This window comes from Lagopus muta, chromosome 4 (genome assembly GCF_023343835.1).
Source record: "Lagopus muta isolate bLagMut1 chromosome 4, bLagMut1 primary, whole genome shotgun sequence".
NCBI lineage: Eukaryota > Metazoa > Chordata > Aves > Galliformes > Phasianidae > Lagopus > Lagopus muta.
The window spans coordinates 3,066,739-3,085,740 of record NC_064436.1 but is presented as its reverse complement, the minus strand read 5'-3'; the positions used below and the strand labels follow the sequence as shown (position 1 = coordinate 3,085,740).

General features: G+C 42.6%; 3 protein-coding genes across 7 annotated transcripts in view; 1 reads left to right on the top strand and 2 right to left on the bottom strand.

Annotated features, from left to right (window-relative positions):
* Nucleotides 1-274: 274 nt before the first annotated feature.
* ETFDH (electron transfer flavoprotein dehydrogenase) lies at nt 275-14,586 on the bottom strand. 2 transcript variants are annotated; one of them, XM_048941381.1, is made up of 13 exons: nt 14,456-14,586; nt 12,355-12,501; nt 11,344-11,573; nt 11,055-11,136; nt 10,660-10,778; nt 10,298-10,375; nt 8,380-8,526; nt 6,647-6,787; nt 5,360-5,503; nt 3,246-3,414; nt 1,464-1,646; nt 914-1,135; nt 275-830 (listed from the first exon to the last, which is right to left on the bottom strand). In XM_048941381.1, exons 1-13 carry the CDS (start codon nt 14,487-14,489, stop codon nt 667-669), a joined length of 1,860 nt encoding a protein of 619 aa, XP_048797338.1. In that variant the 5' UTR covers nt 14,490-14,586; the 3' UTR covers nt 275-666. The 2 variants fall into 2 exon arrangements, with proteins under 2 accessions (XP_048797338.1, XP_048797339.1); XM_048941382.1 differs by lacking the exon at nt 8,380-8,526.
* A 29-nt stretch (nt 14,587-14,615) lies between these two features.
* C4H4orf46 (chromosome 4 C4orf46 homolog) lies at nt 14,616-16,953 on the top strand. Its single transcript, XM_048941399.1, has 2 exons — nt 14,616-14,777; nt 15,970-16,953. Exons 1-2 carry the CDS (start codon nt 14,667-14,669, stop codon nt 16,123-16,125), a joined length of 267 nt encoding a protein of 88 aa, XP_048797356.1. The 5' UTR covers nt 14,616-14,666; the 3' UTR covers nt 16,126-16,953.
* Nucleotides 16,954-17,063: 110 nt separating this feature from the next.
* Nucleotides 17,064-19,002, bottom strand: part of RXFP1 (relaxin family peptide receptor 1) — a 47,315-nt gene continuing 45,376 nt past the window's right edge. For 3 of the 4 annotated variants that reach the window (XM_048941376.1, XM_048941377.1, XM_048941375.1), the window contains exon 18: nt 17,064-18,979. In XM_048941376.1, the coding sequence (XP_048797333.1) occupies nt 18,678-18,979 (302 nt within the window). In that variant the 3' untranslated portion in view covers nt 17,064-18,677. The remainder of the gene's footprint in view (nt 18,980-19,002) is intronic. The other variant, XM_048941378.1, reaches the window with a different exon arrangement.

Below are 19,002 nucleotides of genomic sequence, written 5' to 3'. Positions count from 1 at the left end.
GTTTTTTGTTGTTGTTGTTTTGTTTTTCTTCATTTATTAGTGCAGGCCTGATTCCTTGCAAGAAACAAGTGCTGGCACACATATCACAGGGGTGCAGCTAGGAAGCATTTGTTACACCTCCTTACAGATTGTAGTGCAGATGGGCTCCCTGTCATCATCAGGAAGAAGAACAGAAACAAATCTGACTTTTATGTTAAACGTGTAACACAAACAGTGACAGTTTTCTAGATTAATGCATTTTCCCTACTGTGAGGTAGGACTACAAGTAAAGCACTTCAGGTAGACAGAGAAAGGCTTTTTTTTTTTTGTACATATAGTCACTAAACTCTTCCACCAGCCCACAGCAATGATTTTGGCTATGGCTCCTACCAACACCGAATTTCAGCAGCATATCCAAGATGCAAAATTCATATGTTAGTCTGGAGAATAACTTTCTTCTGCCTGCCATAAGACTCCTGAAAAGTTGTTCTATTTAAATAAGTTGTTCTGTTTAAATAACTAGAGCACACTGACTTTCTGTTTTATACAATGGTCATACCTAAAATTGAGAATGGCACGTTAGTCTCAAACGGAAACATTCAAATCAGTGCTGTACTTCACACTTCAGCATAAAATACTCCAACCTAGCTGCTGGTTGATCAGAAGTCACAGAAGTCTTCTGCCTGTTTACATCCCATTATAAGCTGGTCCTCCACCACCTTCGGGCACTACCCAGTTAATGTTCTGACTTGGGTCTTTGATATCACATGTTTTGCAGTGGACACAGTTCTGAGCATTTATCTGCAGTCTTGATCCTTCTCCTGTTTCCAGAGGGATGTATTCATAAACACCTGGGGAAAACACAAGAGTTTGTCACTTCACTGACCAGTTTCTCCCTGCACGTATGGTCAAATGCTTCGTTTTTATTACTTACCTGCTGGGCAAAATCTTTGTTCTGGTCCATCAAATACAGCCAGATTCTTGCTCACAGGGATGCTGTCATCTTTCAGAGTCAAATGAGCAGGCTGGTCATGTTCGTGATTTGTACCACTTAAAGCCACAGATGACAGGAGATCAAAACTGATTTTTCCATCAGGCTTGGGGTATTCAATAGGTGTGCAGTCTTTGGCTGGCTTGAGCTGGGCGAAATCTGATCCTAAAACATTATTAACAAATAAGAGTTAGAGTAGAAATATAAAAATTTGCAGTCACTCTTGAACAATTTAATCAAGCTTTTTTGACTTCCCTCCTTATCAGAACAAACTATTTCCGAAGAGGAAGTCCTTTTCCAAAGACTCATCTATGCCCATGTGGAATACTGCTTTAATGCCTTTGTGTACGTGATGCACTAAGTACTGTAACATGTCTGCTTCACCGATTAGCCACTGATTCCTAGAGTCCTTGCCACTTGCCCACAAACGCTCTAGCTTCAACTAAGATCAGGAGTAACACATGCATCTTCTTTCAGGAAATAATGAAATTACCTGGATGTTTTAATGTCCACGGTTCCTTTCCTCTGAGAAGCCAATAGAATATGCCTGTGTAAATCATGCCTCCATACACACCAAGCACGCTATGGCAGGACGGCCGGATGTTTCTAACTGAGTACAGCTCTTTCCAGACCCACGACTTTTTCAGGTTCTCCTCGTATTCTTGCACATCAAGTCCTACGGCAGGACATTACTTGTTAGGTACCTGGAGTAAAGGCTATCCTTAAAATACAAAACCATTGTTGAATAGAGACAGCGGTTAATGAGGAAGGAGCAAAACCAGAATTGCTAATTATTAAGGTAGGAGTGCCCTAAACAGTGTATTTCAGCCTCCTGAAAAGAGCTGCTTTGTTGGCAGTTGTAAGCAAGTGTCTACTGTGGAGCAGACAGCTATACTGGCACCTCTATTGGAAAGCAACTGCTCTCTTGGATTCTAAGATTTGACCAGGACTGTTTACTTGCAATTCAAGACTCAGGTTTTTCATTTTAAGTTGTCAAGTTACAAGATTTTTCTTTACAAGTTAAGCAACCACAAACGTGCTGTTGTCAGTAGCTTTGGCTGTGGCCTAAATGGAGGACACCACTGCTAGACAGTGATATTTCTCTCCCTCAGGAGCCAGCAAGTTAACAAGGCTCGTTTGACTACAAATTCCTGATTTTTGTGAAAATACTGTAGACATTGCACATGCCACATCTACTACAGTACACTTACAGCCAAGTGATTAGGAAAAAAACAGGTTTCATATCAATAAAGTTTCCTGAGAGCCTCCCCATCACCATTCAGTTCCTACTGCACAGGATTAAACATTCTGAATAATTAAGTTCTAAGGGTTTGTCTGTATGTGAAAACATGCTTCAGTCTCTATTTTCTGCCTCCTTATCTACGCCCAAAGCAGTAACTGGGCAGTAATACCCTGAGCTGACAGAACTGGTAGCAGCCACAGTAACCCAGTATGAGAGATTATTATCTCAGATGGGTTCTAAGCACTTTATTATGCGCTAAACTAGGAGTTTAATTTATTTGTTCAGCATACCTCTCTGCTATCTCTTGCTGCATGTTACACCTGAACAAGAGCTCACTAAGAGTGATCCACTGCTACAAAGGGATTTCTGAAATAATTATCACGTGGCACATGGATATGGTGTCCACTTCCAGAGTAACTGAAATCTTAACGAGGTTACCTTCTGTACAGCCTTTGTTAACAGATGTAAGGGAACAAGCAAGGCTGAAGTATAACACTACGTGTGGTCAGGATCAGATGATCACTTGATCATGTTTAACTTACATAACAGAGAACACACAATCTCACACAGACTACTGCAGAGATAGAAGCATCCTACCACAAAAGGAAAAAAAAAAACACAACTATCCTACTAATGAAGTAGTGAACTTGAGAAATTGCACCCTCTTTTGCTTACATTTAATCAGCTCCATGTAATTTTATTGCTTTCTGATTGTAGTCTTTCAGTAAGACTTTTTGAATAAAGAAGCACATTCTAGCATTAGTAGGAAAAGAAAGACCATTCTTGTTCTCTTGTATAGGCAGTATTATAAGGTTACTTTTCAGATGTTCATTAGAGGCTTATTTAGCTCTAGCAGCAGGATCAATATTTACTAATAATTAAAAGCTTATTTCTTAAATCAATTCACCACACAAATAGTAAATATAGCCACTTCAGGATTTACTCGTATTTCCTTCAGACATGAAGTTACAGCTAAGCTATTGGTGGTTCAACTGAACACAAAGTAATTCCACGTGACAGCGGTGATCTTACCTATGGTCTTTGACTGGAGATTTTCATTGGTTAATTGGCTAAAGATGGCTTCTGAAGCCAACATGCCACTTTTCATCGCAGTATGTGTCCCTTTAATCTTAGGCACATTCATGAGTCCAGGACTGCAACCAATTAACAATCCACCTGGGAAGGTGAGCTTGGGTATTGACTGGAGAGGAAAAAGAAAGTAAGCATGTTTTCTGTTTGATTTTGAAGTGAATACAACATCCTGACAAACTGGCATGAGACTTGACCGGCCTTTACACTTGGATCTGTACTACTTAAAAATGCACTGGAGCTGCTCAATTTTTGCATGGTAAGCCAATAAGAATGCAGCCACCATAGTAGATCCAAGTACAAAATAACAGCACTTGTTCTTTCCTCATACCCTCCTTCTAGTTGCTTTATTTCTGATAAGGCTGGTTACTGTCACCCACAAACATCACATTCCACCTTCAAGTGAATTGTTTTTTAAATTACATTTGTGCTTCCATTTTTCACACAGTCTCACCTGGCAGCATGTTACACATTGCTATCTTTGTTCTGTTTCACAAATCTTCTCTGTTAAACTGCATAGTGCCTCTCTCCTAAAATGTGTGTTATTTGAGAGAAGTTGCTCAGCAGCCAACAAATCTATGTTTTTTGTGCTAAGTCATTTCCTTACTCCTGTTCAGCAAGGAGCACAATTAACTCAAACCTAAGACAAAAAGATGACTTGCAAGCATCACGTGTATTTCATTAATATACATTTATCCTCTTGTACTAACTACAAAGAAAGTATCCCTTGAAATTCAAGATAATCTGAAATAACTTTCTTTTCTTCTGCTTGTTTTGTCAGTATCTGCTCACTACTTACCCAGGGCAACCCACTTTTGAATATCCAAACACTGGTCACTAAAAAGCTGTACTACGCATGGCATTCCCCTGTGTCTTGGGCAATTTGTTGAATCACAGATGTTAATTTGGTTCTACTTCTCAATACCAGGTAATTTTAAAGACTAAAGAACATGAGATAAGGTTGTAGAGAACAGACCAAGAAATAACCTTACATCAGTAGAAATGTTAGAGATCTATCTGATGCAATGCTCTCATCAAAATGGAAAGTGGAGTTAAACTTGTTTTTGTATTAGGAGTAGTGCAAAGTAAAGGACGTGTTGGTTTAAGTCCAGAAAAGAATTCCAATGATTTGGAGGTAGAGAAGTAAAAAAGCCATACCTCCTGTAACTCAGCTCACCAATGGCTGTAAGGGACAATAAAAATACCACATTCTTTTAGCAGTGTTTGAAGCACTGTAAGCACACAAGTGCTCCCATACTACTTCATCCAAGCCAGAAATTCAATAATGACTCTCTGTGATGGAGAAATGAGCACACCAGAAAGAGTAGCCTTGATTCTGAGATAAGCTGAGACACTGCAGTTATCATAAACCCTTTGCAAAAAACATGACAACACACTTCCAGTTCAGACTGCAGAGCAGACTGACTGAACATGGTATCACAAGCACGAGCAGTGAGTTACTTCATGAACCCACACGACTCAGTCCCAGGCAATGACACTTGCATCAAGGCTCCAAAAGATTACACCAACAATTACCTTGCTGCTGAAATTCTGCTTGTATTGCAAAAGCTGCCTTACACCACGTTTATATTAAAGGAGGGATTCAAATTAAAAAGAAAAGTCAAAGCTGTCAGAGAACAGAGGGTAACAGCCCCGTGAATTGGCTGGAGGTAGCAAACAGCCTGGCTACCATTGCCAAGCACACAACAGAACACTCAATTATGAAAATCCCACCACCCTCCACTCACCCAGAAAAACAGAACAGATAAGTGCTGCCTCCTTTTCCCCATGTTTCCAAGCAAAATGAAGAATCATCTGTAGCTTTTTCATTGTTAAACACATTTGCTTGCAATACAAACCCCATTAACAATGTAGATAGTGAAGCTACCATGTCAGAAGGCTGCTAGCATTACAGAATCCAAGTCTAGCAAATCACAGCAGCTGCCTCCAGCCAGATAACACGTTTCTGTCATTTCCCCACAGCACAAATCTGAATCTGCAGTGCTACAAAGGTGGCCATCAAGATCTGAAAGTAAATAGCTTCATTAAACAATTACCTGGAGACCACCTTCATTCAGCGCTCTGGCACCATACGCAATCCTTTTTCCACCCTCCAAAGTAGGTTCTACAGTAGGATGGTGCTTCCACCTCTGAAACTCCCTAAACGGATTCAAATAGGGATTTTGATAATCTAAGCCAACCTTAAAAAGAAGCGTAACATTAATGAAAATGAATGATGAAATTTCAAAACAAGTTAGGAGCAGAAAACAACCGCGTATTAGCAATCAACTACTTCTGTTATGTCACACTGAGCCAACCTTAGGATCTTTGTACTTAAAGCACTGCCAAAAACAGGGCAGTGCCAAGCAAGTCTGAGAACTCGCTGCCATAAGACTGTGACCTACCTAAAACCTGAAGTACTTAACTGCATTGTAACCACCTTGCACCTGCCTTTGAAATGAATCAGTGAAATTAAGCATGGTTTAACGGGTAAGAGGAGGAGGAAAACTCGTATCAAATTTGTTTCAAAAACTACCCCTTCTTTCAGCTTGTCTAGGGCAAACAGTTATTTCTAGATAGTTATCTCCACACCCTCATACACTGAAAACAGTTCACATCATTTAGCCCAGTCAATTATTCCCCATTAGGTGAACACTGGGGAAGGAACGATGAAAGAAGAAAATAGGAAGAGACATGCGTTTGCTGAATGCCCACAATCTGCATTTTACTCATTTGAGAACTTGTTCAAAGGTACATCCTACATTTCCCATCTTATTCACAGAAAAATATAAGTTGTTGAATTTTCTCTTTTGTCCAGTGGAATAATTTCTGAGTCAGCATCAAACAGCACCTGATTTCTCTCTGTTCCCTGCTCTTAGAGGACTGCTTGCATCCACTTTCATCACTGAGCTTCATCAAAGTGCACTATAATAACTAGTACAAGAATCAGCTCAGACTGACAGAGACATCAACTCCAAAGGCAAGAAGTGACCTGCTTTTGACATTTCTTCACTTTCAAATATTTCACAAGGTTTTGCAAGCACAGTTTTGGTTAATCACCTTTTTATGGCTTTAGGAAAATTTGTAACTTCTACAAAAAAAAAAAAAAAAAAAAAAAGCATTTAAGTTCTTCATTTTATCCTTCACAGAAGACACAACCTAAAGACAGATTAATGTGGTGATTTCATCTTGCCTTACACAGGACTAAGTGCACTCAAAATAGTGGAAGTACTGAATTTGGTCTGATGCTGCTCTTGTGTTTTCATCTTCACATTAAAACAATGTTCAGTCTTCATTTTTATATAACAACCACCACATATGAGAGAAAATATAACTTCACATACCACAAATCCAAGGGCAACTAAAGGTTCACCCTCATTTAAGTGATAAAGAAAGGATCCTCCATAGGTATGTCTGTCTAAAGGCCAGCCTACAGTATGCTCCACTCTTCCTGGTTTCCATTTCTTTTCATCAATAGTCCATAACTGAAATGAAGATCACCAATAATTATTTTAGACTGCAAAGCAATAGGCTTTCAATAGCATAAAAGGCAAACACACAATTAAGTGCTGAGGGGAAAAAAAAAAAGATAAGTTATTTTACTGCTGAAATTATGAAGTCATTCACCTGAAGGGCAGATAACAAAGTATGAGAATTTTTTTAGGTTACCATTTACAAATTTGACAGCACTTCTCTTCCTTGAAAAACTGCACATTAGAAAATATGATTGAGACTCCAGTGTTATACCCAAAATTCTCATTCGACCACAACTGGACTCCTCTAATGAAAGGCTTTTTTTCTACTAAAATATTGTTTTTTTCATATAATTCACTACGATTCCTCACAGGATTTTCAAAGTCAGGCTTAACCACGTGGCTGAATTGACCCAAATGTTGCTGCCCAGCTAATTGTCCTCCCTCCCCTCTCCTGCACATCTCCACTACTCATTTAACCCATGGCATACTCATAGAAGCATTTTCATGTTTTCATTAACAGGTCAATTTTCTGCTTACTTCACAAAACATCTCTTCAGTATGAAGTTCTGTGTCAAGTGTAATCTAATGATGAGAGGGGAATGGAACTACTCCTTCCAGCAGTTCAGTGCCATTAGAGCACCTCAAGCACAGAGGATACGTACACGTGGATGTTTCAGTTTGGATTAAGGGGCACATTTTAAGCTGGACTCCTGGTTGCTCCCTCTTACTGTGCTTTAGTTCACATTCAAGAGCAGGCACAGGACACATGAACTGAATTCCTTTCAGATGAAACTCAACTCCAAGACTGGCCCCAGAAGCCCATCTAAAGCATTCCAGTCACAAAAGAGTAACCCAGATCGCAGGACTCAGAGCTAGTCCAAAGTAAAAATAACCCTCAGACATGCATAGCATGGATATTGGCTGATCAGCATCACTTTATTTCACTTTACAGCTCCACCTCCTATTGGACTATTTCCCTAAGCAGACAGCTATGCTGAAACCAGTCTTAACTGTACAACTTCAGTATGAGAAATTTTAATTAAGACTATGTCACTTGTAGGTATTTTTCATGACTAATATTTCCTGAACATAAAAGATTTTAAAAACTAAACCCAATCCCTCTCTTGATTTTACAAGCCCAGTGAAAGAATTGGCAGGGGCTGGGGGCAGAAAGTAAGTTGCGAAGCTCATCCAGAGAGCACAACTCATCTGCAACAGCACGTTCCTCTCTAATGGATACACAAGAAAATCAGACAACCATTCTTCCCATCCTCAGGTACTAAAATATCCTAAGATTAGGCAGCAAGAAATCCCCTCTTATTCACTAGAAGCACTGAAAGCAGATTTCACAAATGAGAAGGATTTTAAAGAAGTGAAAACGGTTTTACAGATAACTCTGGATAAAAAGAGAAACAGCAGCTGAAACAAACATTCAGTTAAGACATTCAGATAGAATGCCACTAGCTTCAAAACTGCCAAGCTTCTGACATCTGAAACTGTTATTCAAATCATTGCAATGACTTATTCAAAGTAGTTTGAATGCAAGCTACATTGTATCTTGACATTATTCTCTTTTATCATTAAAATAATGCAGATCATACCTCTTTCAACCCAATGCCATAGGTCTGGGGTTGGCATTTCTCCCTTAGGTTGTATTTTGTGTACAGTTGTTTGGCTAGATGCCCATGACAGCCTTCAGCAAAGACAGTGACCTTAGCATGGAGTTCCAAGCCTCGTTCAAAAGTAGCCTGCAAAAATAGAGCATCTCGTGAGCAGTTACAACTGTGTCACAATCTCCCAGGAAGAAAATGGAGAGCAATAAGGGGATTTTACAGTACTCTGTGGTCCTGACCAGAGTCTACAAACCACTGCAAGCTACGGCTCTTGTCCAGTTGTATTTTACAGCCATCTATGATACAGTTCCAGCACACCTTGCAAGGCGATTCCAGTAGAACAGCACTGCACTGAATCCCCACTCTGCACTGGAAGGGCTTCTCGTATCAGATCAGTTTGCTCACACCGTGCAGAGGAATCCCAACAGAGCAAAGAAACTTCACCTCTAACTTCACTTTCAGCATTAGACTAGAATAGGCTAGTAGATTAATCCTGCACTTCAAGGATACTAGATTCTAAATATGTATTACCTAAATACTAATCATGCATTCTTACCTTCACTGTGTTTTGTTTGATTGGGGCTGACTACAAGGTGAGACTGTATTTGTTAACCACAGTATTTGATTAGGCTCTGTATAAAAACACTGAAGGTAATTTTGCTTTGAAGATTATGCAAAATCTATTTACCTGAATCTTAATGCCCAGGAAGTACTATGAGCTGACAGCTAAAGCACTCGAATGCTCAGTTTATTGTAGCTGCACCTTAATTATGTACAAATTAATGAACTTGACAATATTATTTTCATAGATATTTTCTACAAGAACGAGTGGCAATAAATAAAATTTAGATCTTCAGGATTCCTTAAAAAAAAAAAAATAAATTCCTTCTGAATTAAACCAAAACTATCTTTTATTACTGTGACATATTACTTGCACCTCCTACTGGATGAAATGTATACCTGGAAAGTGCATGTGTGTGTATCCACTGTGGAAGACAGACAACTTTATACTGAGAAATTTATCACTTTTCCCCACCACCGCTTCCTCCCCCATTGCTTTTTTGCCTCTTAAAACAAAGACAAGTATTTTCTTCTCAATCCCTGCCTTAAATGAGAAAAATAGCTCAGATTTTTACATAAAAGTAAATACTTCTTGGAAACATTATGTAAACTAGTAAGAAACTTCATCTAAGAAAGACTAAGTAAAACAAAACCAAAAAAAAAAAAAACCAACTTGCACCCAGAATTTCTGTAGCCTCAACTGTGCAAAACTTGAGCTATTCCGAGGTGCTGAACTCTCCCTATGTACTGCATGAGGAGGAAACATGCTTACCACAGGTTATGGATTCCTCTAAAAATCACCTGAAGTCTGAAACTGAGGACAGAGGGTCATGTTTTGTGCTGGTTGGACAGCTGCTGCATCCAAAGGTACAAAGACTGAGAACGTACCTTGCCCCAGCAAGGCAGACAGACTGTCAACAAATGTGGCAGCAGTTGCATGGAAGAAGATAAATCAGCAAGAAATACACTCTTATGCACTGATAGCCACCAGCTGGACAACAGCTTCTGTTCCACCTTTGCACCTTTCTTCTAGGCGTTCCTGGAATTCTTTCCCTTGTTTCCTGATCTCTCATAGGTCAAAGCATCCTTTCAGACTTTCCTTCAAGTCATCCACAGCCAAACCTCCTTTTTTCAAAGGCTTTTTCTGCTTATCTCAGAAGGAACTTACAATGTTCTGAGACCAAAACTTTCCTGTGTAATTAATCAATTTCACATAGAAAGGAAAAACAGGCACTGAATTTTGTTATTCTTCTTGGGCTGCAGTGAGATCACCGACAGCATTGGAAGCAGATATATCACAATTACAAGAATTAGATCTCCAGTTAAGGAAAACATAGCTACTTACTTTAGGTGCTCCATCCTTTTGAATGCCTACGTCATTAGTTGCTATTCCTTTCACACTCCCATCTTCATGAAAAAGAACCTTTGGAAATATTAACAAACAAACAAACACCCATTTAGATGATCATCATTCACAAGACCTAACACACAACTTCTAAACACCACGCCTTTCTGCTGTCTAATGGTACAACTTGGTAGACAGAGTAATTATTAATGTACTTGCTGATCTGCTTTGGTGAATCTGGGCCAGGGAGTTCAGTCACTGAATGCTGTGGCTGTACAAATGCTGTGAATGTACCAATAATATGGGGTGCAGCAGGGGGGGTTCCAAAATGCTTCTCCTATGCATACTGATGTCATTATTACCTCAGCAGCTGCATAGCCTGGATACAGCTCCACACCCAGAGCTTCTGCTTGTTCACCCAGCCATCTCACAAAGTGTCCCAGACGTACTATGTAATTCCCATGATTAACCATTGGAAGTCCTGGGCAAGAAACAAATAAGCATACAAACACACCTGAAACAGAACACTAAGCAAACAAACACCAGCTATATACAGCAGATGTTGTATCTTTTTCTACAGCTACTATTTTCAAAATAATACTGCTGTGTTATTACAGACATCATCTCACAGACCCAAACATTGCAAGTGATTCTCCATACACTCACAACACTACATTGAATCAAAATTGTTTGAGGCACAAAAAGCCTGAAAAGGAAACTGAAAAGACAGTACAAAGAGCTCCTCCCCACACCTTACCTGGCAGAATTGGTACTGGAATTCTAGATTTCTTTGTTAAAATTCCAAACTTGTCTTCAGTTACAGGAGTATGAAGTGGAGCCTACATAAAAGAGAGAAGAGAAAACAGCAAGTTGTTTTCACAGCCAATCCAGAACAACAAAAAAATCCAACACAGCAAAGCAAAAAAACAATTACTGCCTGCACCCTGCAAGATCAACATATTTTATACAGTACTACACAACACAAGATTGAGTCAAATGGATGAATTTATTACACACCAGTAACGTGTCTGTATGTTCATACGTACCCCCCGCTCCTTCCAGTCTGGAAAGAGTTCTTCTAAGGATCGTGGCTCAAGGCAAGCACCAGACAGGGTATGTGCACCAATCTGAGATGCCTTTTCCACCAGGCAGACACGTATTTCTTTGCCCTGCTCAGCAGCTAACTGTTTGAGACGAATAGCAGCAGAAAGACCTGCAGGGCCTCCTCCAACAATGACAACATCAGCTTCCTCCGCAAATCTTTCCATGTTTACCCCTTCAATAGGAGAAAAAAGAAAAGGATGATAATTAGATAATCCAATCCCTAATTTCTCCCAGCCTCTTTCTGCTAAACCTTGCTTAGTGATACTGGCTATTTGGTATCAGAGAAGTATTACCTGTTGTAAAAGGCAGCTAACATTTAACAGAATCCCTTCAGTACTTGGAACAGTGCACAAGGACATTAGCCTTTCAGTGTAACACAAAACAAGCCATGAAAAACAATCTCTATGCACCATAAATATCAGGAAGTTAACATTAAAGTTAATTAGGAGCCCAATTGGCTAGCTGCATCAGAGACACCTGCTGAAATTCTAGGGAAGGGAGAAAGAACTAAAAAAAGAGCCTCAGTTAGAACAAATTCCTTTATTTTACACTAATCCGTTAGAGTCTTTTCCAGAAGTGGAACCACTAAAACTGATAAATGCAGAGACTGGAATGCCCAGAATGAATATTCATCTTATTTTCTCACACTCTCACAGTAAACACAACTGAGGAGAAGTCCAACACATCCATACATGACACAACTAAAACTTGCTGTGTTAGTATAACACTAAAGTTGACTGTAGATTTCCTTGAAATATCTAGGATTGGATTTAATCTAATTTCATTTCAGAGCAATAAAGACACTCATGAGATGGCGAGCATAACATTTCATTTGCAATATAAATATTGTACTTAATACAATTTCTGTTGAAAAGAAAAACAGCAACAAATTTCAGCACTATTAAAGCTCAATCAGAACAGAAGTTTTTAAAATGCATTTTGCCCCCACCAACCTTCCCATCGTTTGTCTTTGTCCCGAGGATGGATGGTATAATGCGTGGTTATGCGAGGCACAGCAGCAGTGGATGCCCATCCTGCTGTATGCAGCGAGGGAAGGCAGTCCCTCTTTATGAGCTTCAGAGCACGAAAGCACTGACGTGCTGCAAAAACAGAAAACAGGTTTGCCAAAACAGTCCTTTTTGAAAGCTTTCCATTTTTCCCAGCACAAGCAGTACAACAAATACGATAGTTCCCCCCTCCCTCCTCCAAAAGACTGCACAGAAAGGGTCAGGACACACCAAGTAATAAGCATTGGCTGTGATGAATTTTTAATGTGAACTCTGTACATAGCCAAGAGAGCATAAGAGCTATAACCTGTCTTCTCACAACCCTCAAGCATCCTTTGCCTGCAACTGGAAGCTGTGTGGTGTGGCTGACACATCTGAGGGATGGGATGCCACTCAGAGACCTAGACAGGCTTGAGCAGTGGGCCAAGGCAAACATCAAGAACCACAGAATGGCCTAGGTTGAAATGGAACTTGTGGATCATCAAGTTCCAATCCCCTGCCGTGGGTTCAATAAGCCCAAGTGCAAAGTCTTACACCTGGTCATAGCAAGCTTCCACTATCAGTGCAAGTTGGGGAACGTAAGGATGGAGCACAGCCCTGCCAAAAATGACTTGGGAGTACTAGTGGAGGGCAACCTGGACCTGAGTCAGCAACATGCCTTCATGGCACACAAAGCCAACTGTATTCTGGGCTGCACTGAAAGAAGCGTGGCCAGCAGGGCAAAGGAGAAGATCCAGCCTGTCTACTCTGTACTGGTGAGACCTCACCTGGAGCACTGCATATGGAGTTCTTGATGGAGAAGAGATAAGGACCTGTTGGAGCTCATCCAAAGCCACAGCAATGATCCCAAAGATAGAACATCTCCCCTGCAAGGACAGGCTGAGAGAGCTGGTGAAGAGGAGGCCCTGGGGAGACCTGAGTGGCTTTTCAGTATCTAATGGGGGGCTGGGCCATAAGAAGGAAGAGAACAGGTTCTTCAGCAAGGTCTGTCCTGACAGGACAAGGGAAAAGAGCCGCAAACTATAAGAGTGAATCACAGAATCACACAGAATCACAGAATCACCTGGGTTGGAAGGGACCTCAAGGATCATGCAGTTCCAACCCCCCTGCCTGGCAGGGCCAACAAACATACACATTTAGATCAGGTTGCCCAGGACCCCATCCAACCTGGCCTTGAACACGTCCAAGGACGGAGCATCCACAACCTCCCTGGGCAGCCCGTTCCAGGGCCCAACCACTCTCCTTGTAAAGAACTTCCCCCTAACATCCAACCTAAATCTTCCCTCCTTCAACTTGGATCCATTTCCCCTAGTCCTGCTATTGTCAGCCCTTTTGAAGAGTTTACTCCCCTCCTGGGTGTAGGTTCCCTTCAGGTACTGATAGGCTGCAATGAGGTCACCCCGCAGCCAAGTGAATGTTTATATCGAATATAAGTCAGAAGTTTTTTACAACAAGAGCAGCAAGGCACTGGGACAGCTGCTCAGAGAGGTGTTGGGTGCCCCACCACTGGAAACATTTAAGGTCAGGCTGGATGGGACTCTGAGCAACCTGATCTAGCTGTAGGTGCCCTTGTTTGCTGCAGGGGAGTTGGACGAGGTGACTTTTAGGGGCTTGTTCCAACACAAACGGTTCTACAAGAAGCAATACAAGGACATCGAAGCCTATCCAGCTCCACTGTGAGCAAAATTGTTTTCCCTTCTACTCATAAGCTTCTTTCGGGTACTACACGCCCACTGCGATGCCTCCCCAGAGCCTCCTCTTCTCCAGGCTGCAGGAGTTCCCGCAGCCTGCCTTCACAGGACGCTTAGCTTCACTTCTGACAGGCCAGCAGGGCTGCGGGCACCCAGGGTTACGCGGCCCAGACCCGCACCGCGGCTCCTTACCACACAAGTCCCCTCAGACAGCACCGAGAAGCCCTCAGGGCCCGCCAGCCAGACAAGGGAACGGCACCGGCTGCCACGCTGCGGCGACCTTTGCTCCCAATTCCGCGCCAGACCCAGCCCCACCGCGCCGTGCGTGCAGCCATGCGGCCGGTTCCCCGACTTACCTCGGCTGGAGGACGGACAGCGAGAAAACAACATGGCGGTACCACACGACCCCACTCCGCGCCCTCAGCACCGCGGGCATCTGCCCCCTGCCCCACCGCGCGCGCGCATTCGACACCGCTCGCCCCGCCCCTTGGAGAAAACTACCGCTCCCGGCATGCCGCGCGGCTCTCGCGAGACAGAACGGGATCGGAGCGCTGTGCGGCGCGGGCTATGGCGGAGGCTTCGCCCAGCACCGGGCCTCGGCGGGCCCGCAGCGGCAGTGAGGGAGCGGCGCCGGCCGGAGCCCTGCAGCTGGAGGAGGTGGAGATGCAGATCGGCGACGTGAGTGCACGCCGAGTGGGCGGGAGGGGGTCCGCATGGACGCGTCTTTCAATCAATCTATCTATCTCATACTATTCTTCTGGGAAAACTGGCTGCCCGTAGCCTGCACAGGTGCACCTTTCTTTAGCTAAGGAACTGCCTGAGGGCCGTGCCCAACGGGAAGTGGTGAATGAAGTCCAGCTGGCGACCCGTTACAAGTGGTGTCCTCCAGGGGTCGGTGCTGGGGCCCATCTTGTTTAATATCTTTATTGATGATCTAGATGAGGGCATCGAGTGCACCCTCATAAGTTTGCAGATGACACCAAGCTGGGAGGTGGTGTGGATCTGCCTGAGGGTAGGGCGGCCCTTCAGAGGGATCTGGATAAGCTGGATCGCTGGGCTGTGAATGGGATGAGGTTCAACAAGGACAAGTGCCAGGTCCTCCACTTTGGCCACAGTAACCCCATGCAGTGCTACAGGCTTGGGGATGAGTGGCTGGATGACTGTGAGGAGGAAAGAGACCTGGGGGTGTTGGCTGATGCTCAGCTGAACAGGAGCCAGCAGTGTGCCCGGGTGGCCAAGAGGGCCAGTGGCATCTTGGCCTGCATTAGAAATGGTGTGGCCAGCAGGAGCAGGGAGCTGATCATCCCCTGTACTCAGCTCTGGTGAGGCCGCACCTCGAGTATTGTGTTCAATTTTGGGCCCCTCACTACAAGAAAGACATTGAGGCCCTGGAGCGTGTGCAGAGAAGGGCAACGAAACTGGTGAGGGGTCTGGAGCACAAGTCTTATGAGGAGCGGCTGAAGGAGCTGGGATTGTTCAGTCTGGAGAAGAGGAGGCTCAGGGGAGAACTCACTGCACTCTACAACTTCCTGAAGGGAGGCTGGGGTAAAGAGGGGTTTGGCCTCTTCTCCCAGGCGACAAACAGGACCCGGGGAAGTGGATGCAAGTTGTATCAGAGGAGGTTTAGATTAGACATGAGGAAGAACTTTTTCTCTCAGATGGTGGTCAGGCACTGGAGTGGCTGTCAGGGAGGTGGTGGAATCGCCATCCCTGACAGTGTTCAAGAGGCATCTGGATGAGGAGCTATGAAATATGGTGTAGTGCTTGTGGTAGCAGTGGCGATGGGAGGACAGTTGGACCAGATCATCTTTGCAAGTCGTTTCCAACCTTGTGATTCTATGATTCTATCTGTCTGTCTGCCCGCCCTCAGGCTGCCTTCTCGCTGAGCCGCGTCCTGCAGGCCACAAGCGCCGTGTCGGCACAGGTGGAGGCGCTGGCGGCTCGCTGCTCGGAGAACGCGCGCTGCCTGCGGACGTGGCGGGACCTGCTGAAGGAGGGCTACGACTCCCTGAAGCCCAGCGAGTGAGCTGCTGTGGGACCGAGCCGTATGGGCGTCTGTTTTGAGTGCATGAATTGCAGTCGTGTGAAAATAACGTTGCGACTTTGGACTTCCTCAGAAGCTCAGGTGATCTCAGGTTCGTGCTGAAGTAACGCACACGGAGTTACGCTGCTCCCAGTGCTTTGCAGCCTTTTGAACACTCCTCATTGCTGGATGTCTTTGTGAGAACTTCCACAGCCTCCAGCATTCCCATGCCTGTGCTCTTTCATTATGGAAAGGATGGGATCATGTGGCAGGTCGTGGCTTATTTACAAGCTTTAGGTAACCCCCTGTCCCAGACATTATTATTTTAGTGCGGTATATTTCTGTGAGGTTGCATTTTTGTTTTATGAGAAGTTTTATTACTGTCAACAATTTTACACTATTTTCATTTGTAATAAAGTGCCTTATGGTGGTCCACATCAGCAGTGTTTACTGTTAGGATGAATTGTTCTGAAGCACAAGGAAAAGCTTCCATCGGTTAGGACAGAACCTGTGAAATGGACTCTCCCATCTTGGGGAAGAACTTTTTTTGTACTTGATGCTGTTTTTATGTCTTGCCTTAAGCAGTTACTAGTTCATTAGTTTGGTGCTGTTACCAGGGCCTTTGGGTCTGGAAGATCACTGTTATGTAATAAATATCTGTACTGAAACTCCTGTGCCTTTACCACAGCTGCAAATGCTAAAATACAAGGGGAAGCTGCAGGAGAATGTAGCTATACCCTGGATCAGCCACATTTTCCCTGGTAAAACTATTTTAAAGAGAAGCTGTAGTTTTGTAATCAAAGCAATAAAGTTCTTACAACAAATTTTGAACTGATGGATATTCTTGGATTACTCATAGAAATGAAGATGACATTGAGTGCATTTAGAATCAACTTAAAAGAAAAATAGGAACATTGATAAGGACAGACATCCTATTGAAAGCAGGGGAGCAGCTTTCTGAACGAGCCTTAGATTACACAAGCCCTGGTGAATTGAGTTCTGAGTGGCTGGGTTAAAGGTGATCTACATTGCAGGATTCCTCTTTCTGTTGTTTTTGTTTGTTTGTTTTCCCAGTAACTCAAAGTGCTGCCAAACAACTTGGAACAGAAGTCATTTTGTTCAATGGACAATCTTTTATTTTGATTGAACGTACAGTAGATGCTTAACTTTTGATTTCAAGATAATCCAAAGTTCTGTAAACAGCTGAAGTGTGAGTCACACTATTTTTAATTCTACTTCTTACATTATTAAGAAGTTAAGTGCAAACACCAGAAGTATCTTTAAACTTCATTTTAAAAAGCTTCAAATCACCAATACAAAAGAATTTATTTTACCTTCTTGGGCTTCCAAGCCATTGGGCTGGGAATATGGTACTAAAAGAACAAAAGAAATCACAGTAATTCTTAAGGGAAAAGATCTTAGGTGTGTGTATGCAAAAGAACTGCCTCTACATCTATCCTTAACACCTTTTTTGGGGGGTGCAGAGGTTTGTTTCAGCTTGATGACATTATTGTGCTGTTTTATTGCAAGGAGGAAAAACGCAGCCCAAAAAGTGCAGAACTGTGGTGTTCCTAAAATTTTTTTAGCCATATTGCATCTGTTCAGGTATACAAGGAGACTCAATGTATATGTGATGAAGCTTACTAAGACTGACAGTCATCTCTTTGGCACCCTCCTGTTATTCAATATGCAGAGATAGATAAAGGCTGAAACCTGTTGAAGTGTGTAAGCTGCTGGGAGCTATTTAGTGTAGCTCATAATGAAATGGTGAGGAGAAGAGCAGCGTCAAGATATTGGGGTGCTCAGTTTGGTCTTCCTAGCTCTTCCAAAAGGAGACATTTCCTCTAGTTAACAGCTGGAGGACACAGGGTTGAGAAACACATTTAAAAAAGAATATTCTGATTCTGCTTGAATTACAACAGTTGTATGGGTGAAACGGTTGATAAAAGGAATAACGTTTCCACCTGTTTGACCTTGACAAATATAATAAAGTCATCTAATTATGAAATGAATATATTTTCTTAGTGCTATTCCCAAAAGCTTTTAAGAGCTGTGTGCAGTCTAAAAAGTCTACCACTCAGAAATCTTGAGAGGAGTATGATTTTGAAGATGAAAAACCAGTCAACTCTGAAAAATAAAAGAGCTGTTGAAATGGGTATTTTTTTTTAACTATAAAAAGTTTATTGAAAATAGCCTTTTTTCCCCCAAAGATAGATGATTTTGAAATGCTGTGATTTCAGTATGAGATGTTTTAAATAACACTTCATTATTTTTTTTTCCCCACACTCCTGGCTTGCTGGAGGAAAAAAAAGAAAGAAGAGATTGACTTCTCATTCTGAACTAGAACGAGTTGTCAAAATAGCAGGAACTGTTGCAAGGTGGAAATAACACTTGATATATTGGTTCTACCTGCAAGCAGCCACACTGTGCCTTCTTCCTGCTTTGAGATCTGGTGCGCAGGAGCCCAGGCGTCGTATCTCCCTCGCTTGTCATCGTTGTTGCAAAGCAGCAACTCCACAGGCGTGCAGACATCGCTGTGAAGATTCCAAACGTGTTTACGTGTAGGAATTTAGTCTTGTTGACTGTGTAGTGACAGAGGCATCAGAGGAGTCTGTACAAAGCACAGGGTTAGTTAGCTTTGGTGTGATTTCGTGCGTTGGCCACATCTCTACCCAAATGAAGGACGGACCGTAAGCTTTCTGACTGCCTTTGCCCCTTTTGGATCTTCTTTGTCTGTAGTTGTACCAGAACTGGTGAATCATTTCTTTGAAGGGTCGTGTAGTCAAAGTGTAGAGAAGAGGATTCAGAGCACTATTTATGGGCAAGATAAAAATCACTACCCAAGATGTTATGGTACCTTGGGGAGAGAAAAAGAAAGGA

Coding starts and splice junctions, on each gene's coding strand:
- C4H4orf46 (XM_048941399.1), top strand. CDS start 14,667: ATGGCGGAGGCTTCGCCCAGCACCGGGCCTCGGCGGGCCCGCAGCGGC. Junction 14,778..15,969: donor TGGAGATGCAGATCGGCGAC/GTGAGTGCACGC, acceptor GCCCGCCCTCAG/GCTGCCTTCTCGCTGAGCCG.
- ETFDH (XM_048941381.1), bottom strand. CDS start 14,489: ATGTTGTTTTCTCGCTGTCCGTCCTCCAGCCGAG. Junction 10,779..11,054: donor TCCAGTACCAATTCTGCCAG/GTAAGGTGTGGG, acceptor TTTCTTGCCCAG/GACTTCCAATGGTTAATCAT. Junction 831..913: donor ACAAAGATTTTGCCCAGCAG/GTAAGTAATAAA, acceptor TGTTTTCCCCAG/GTGTTTATGAATACATCCCT.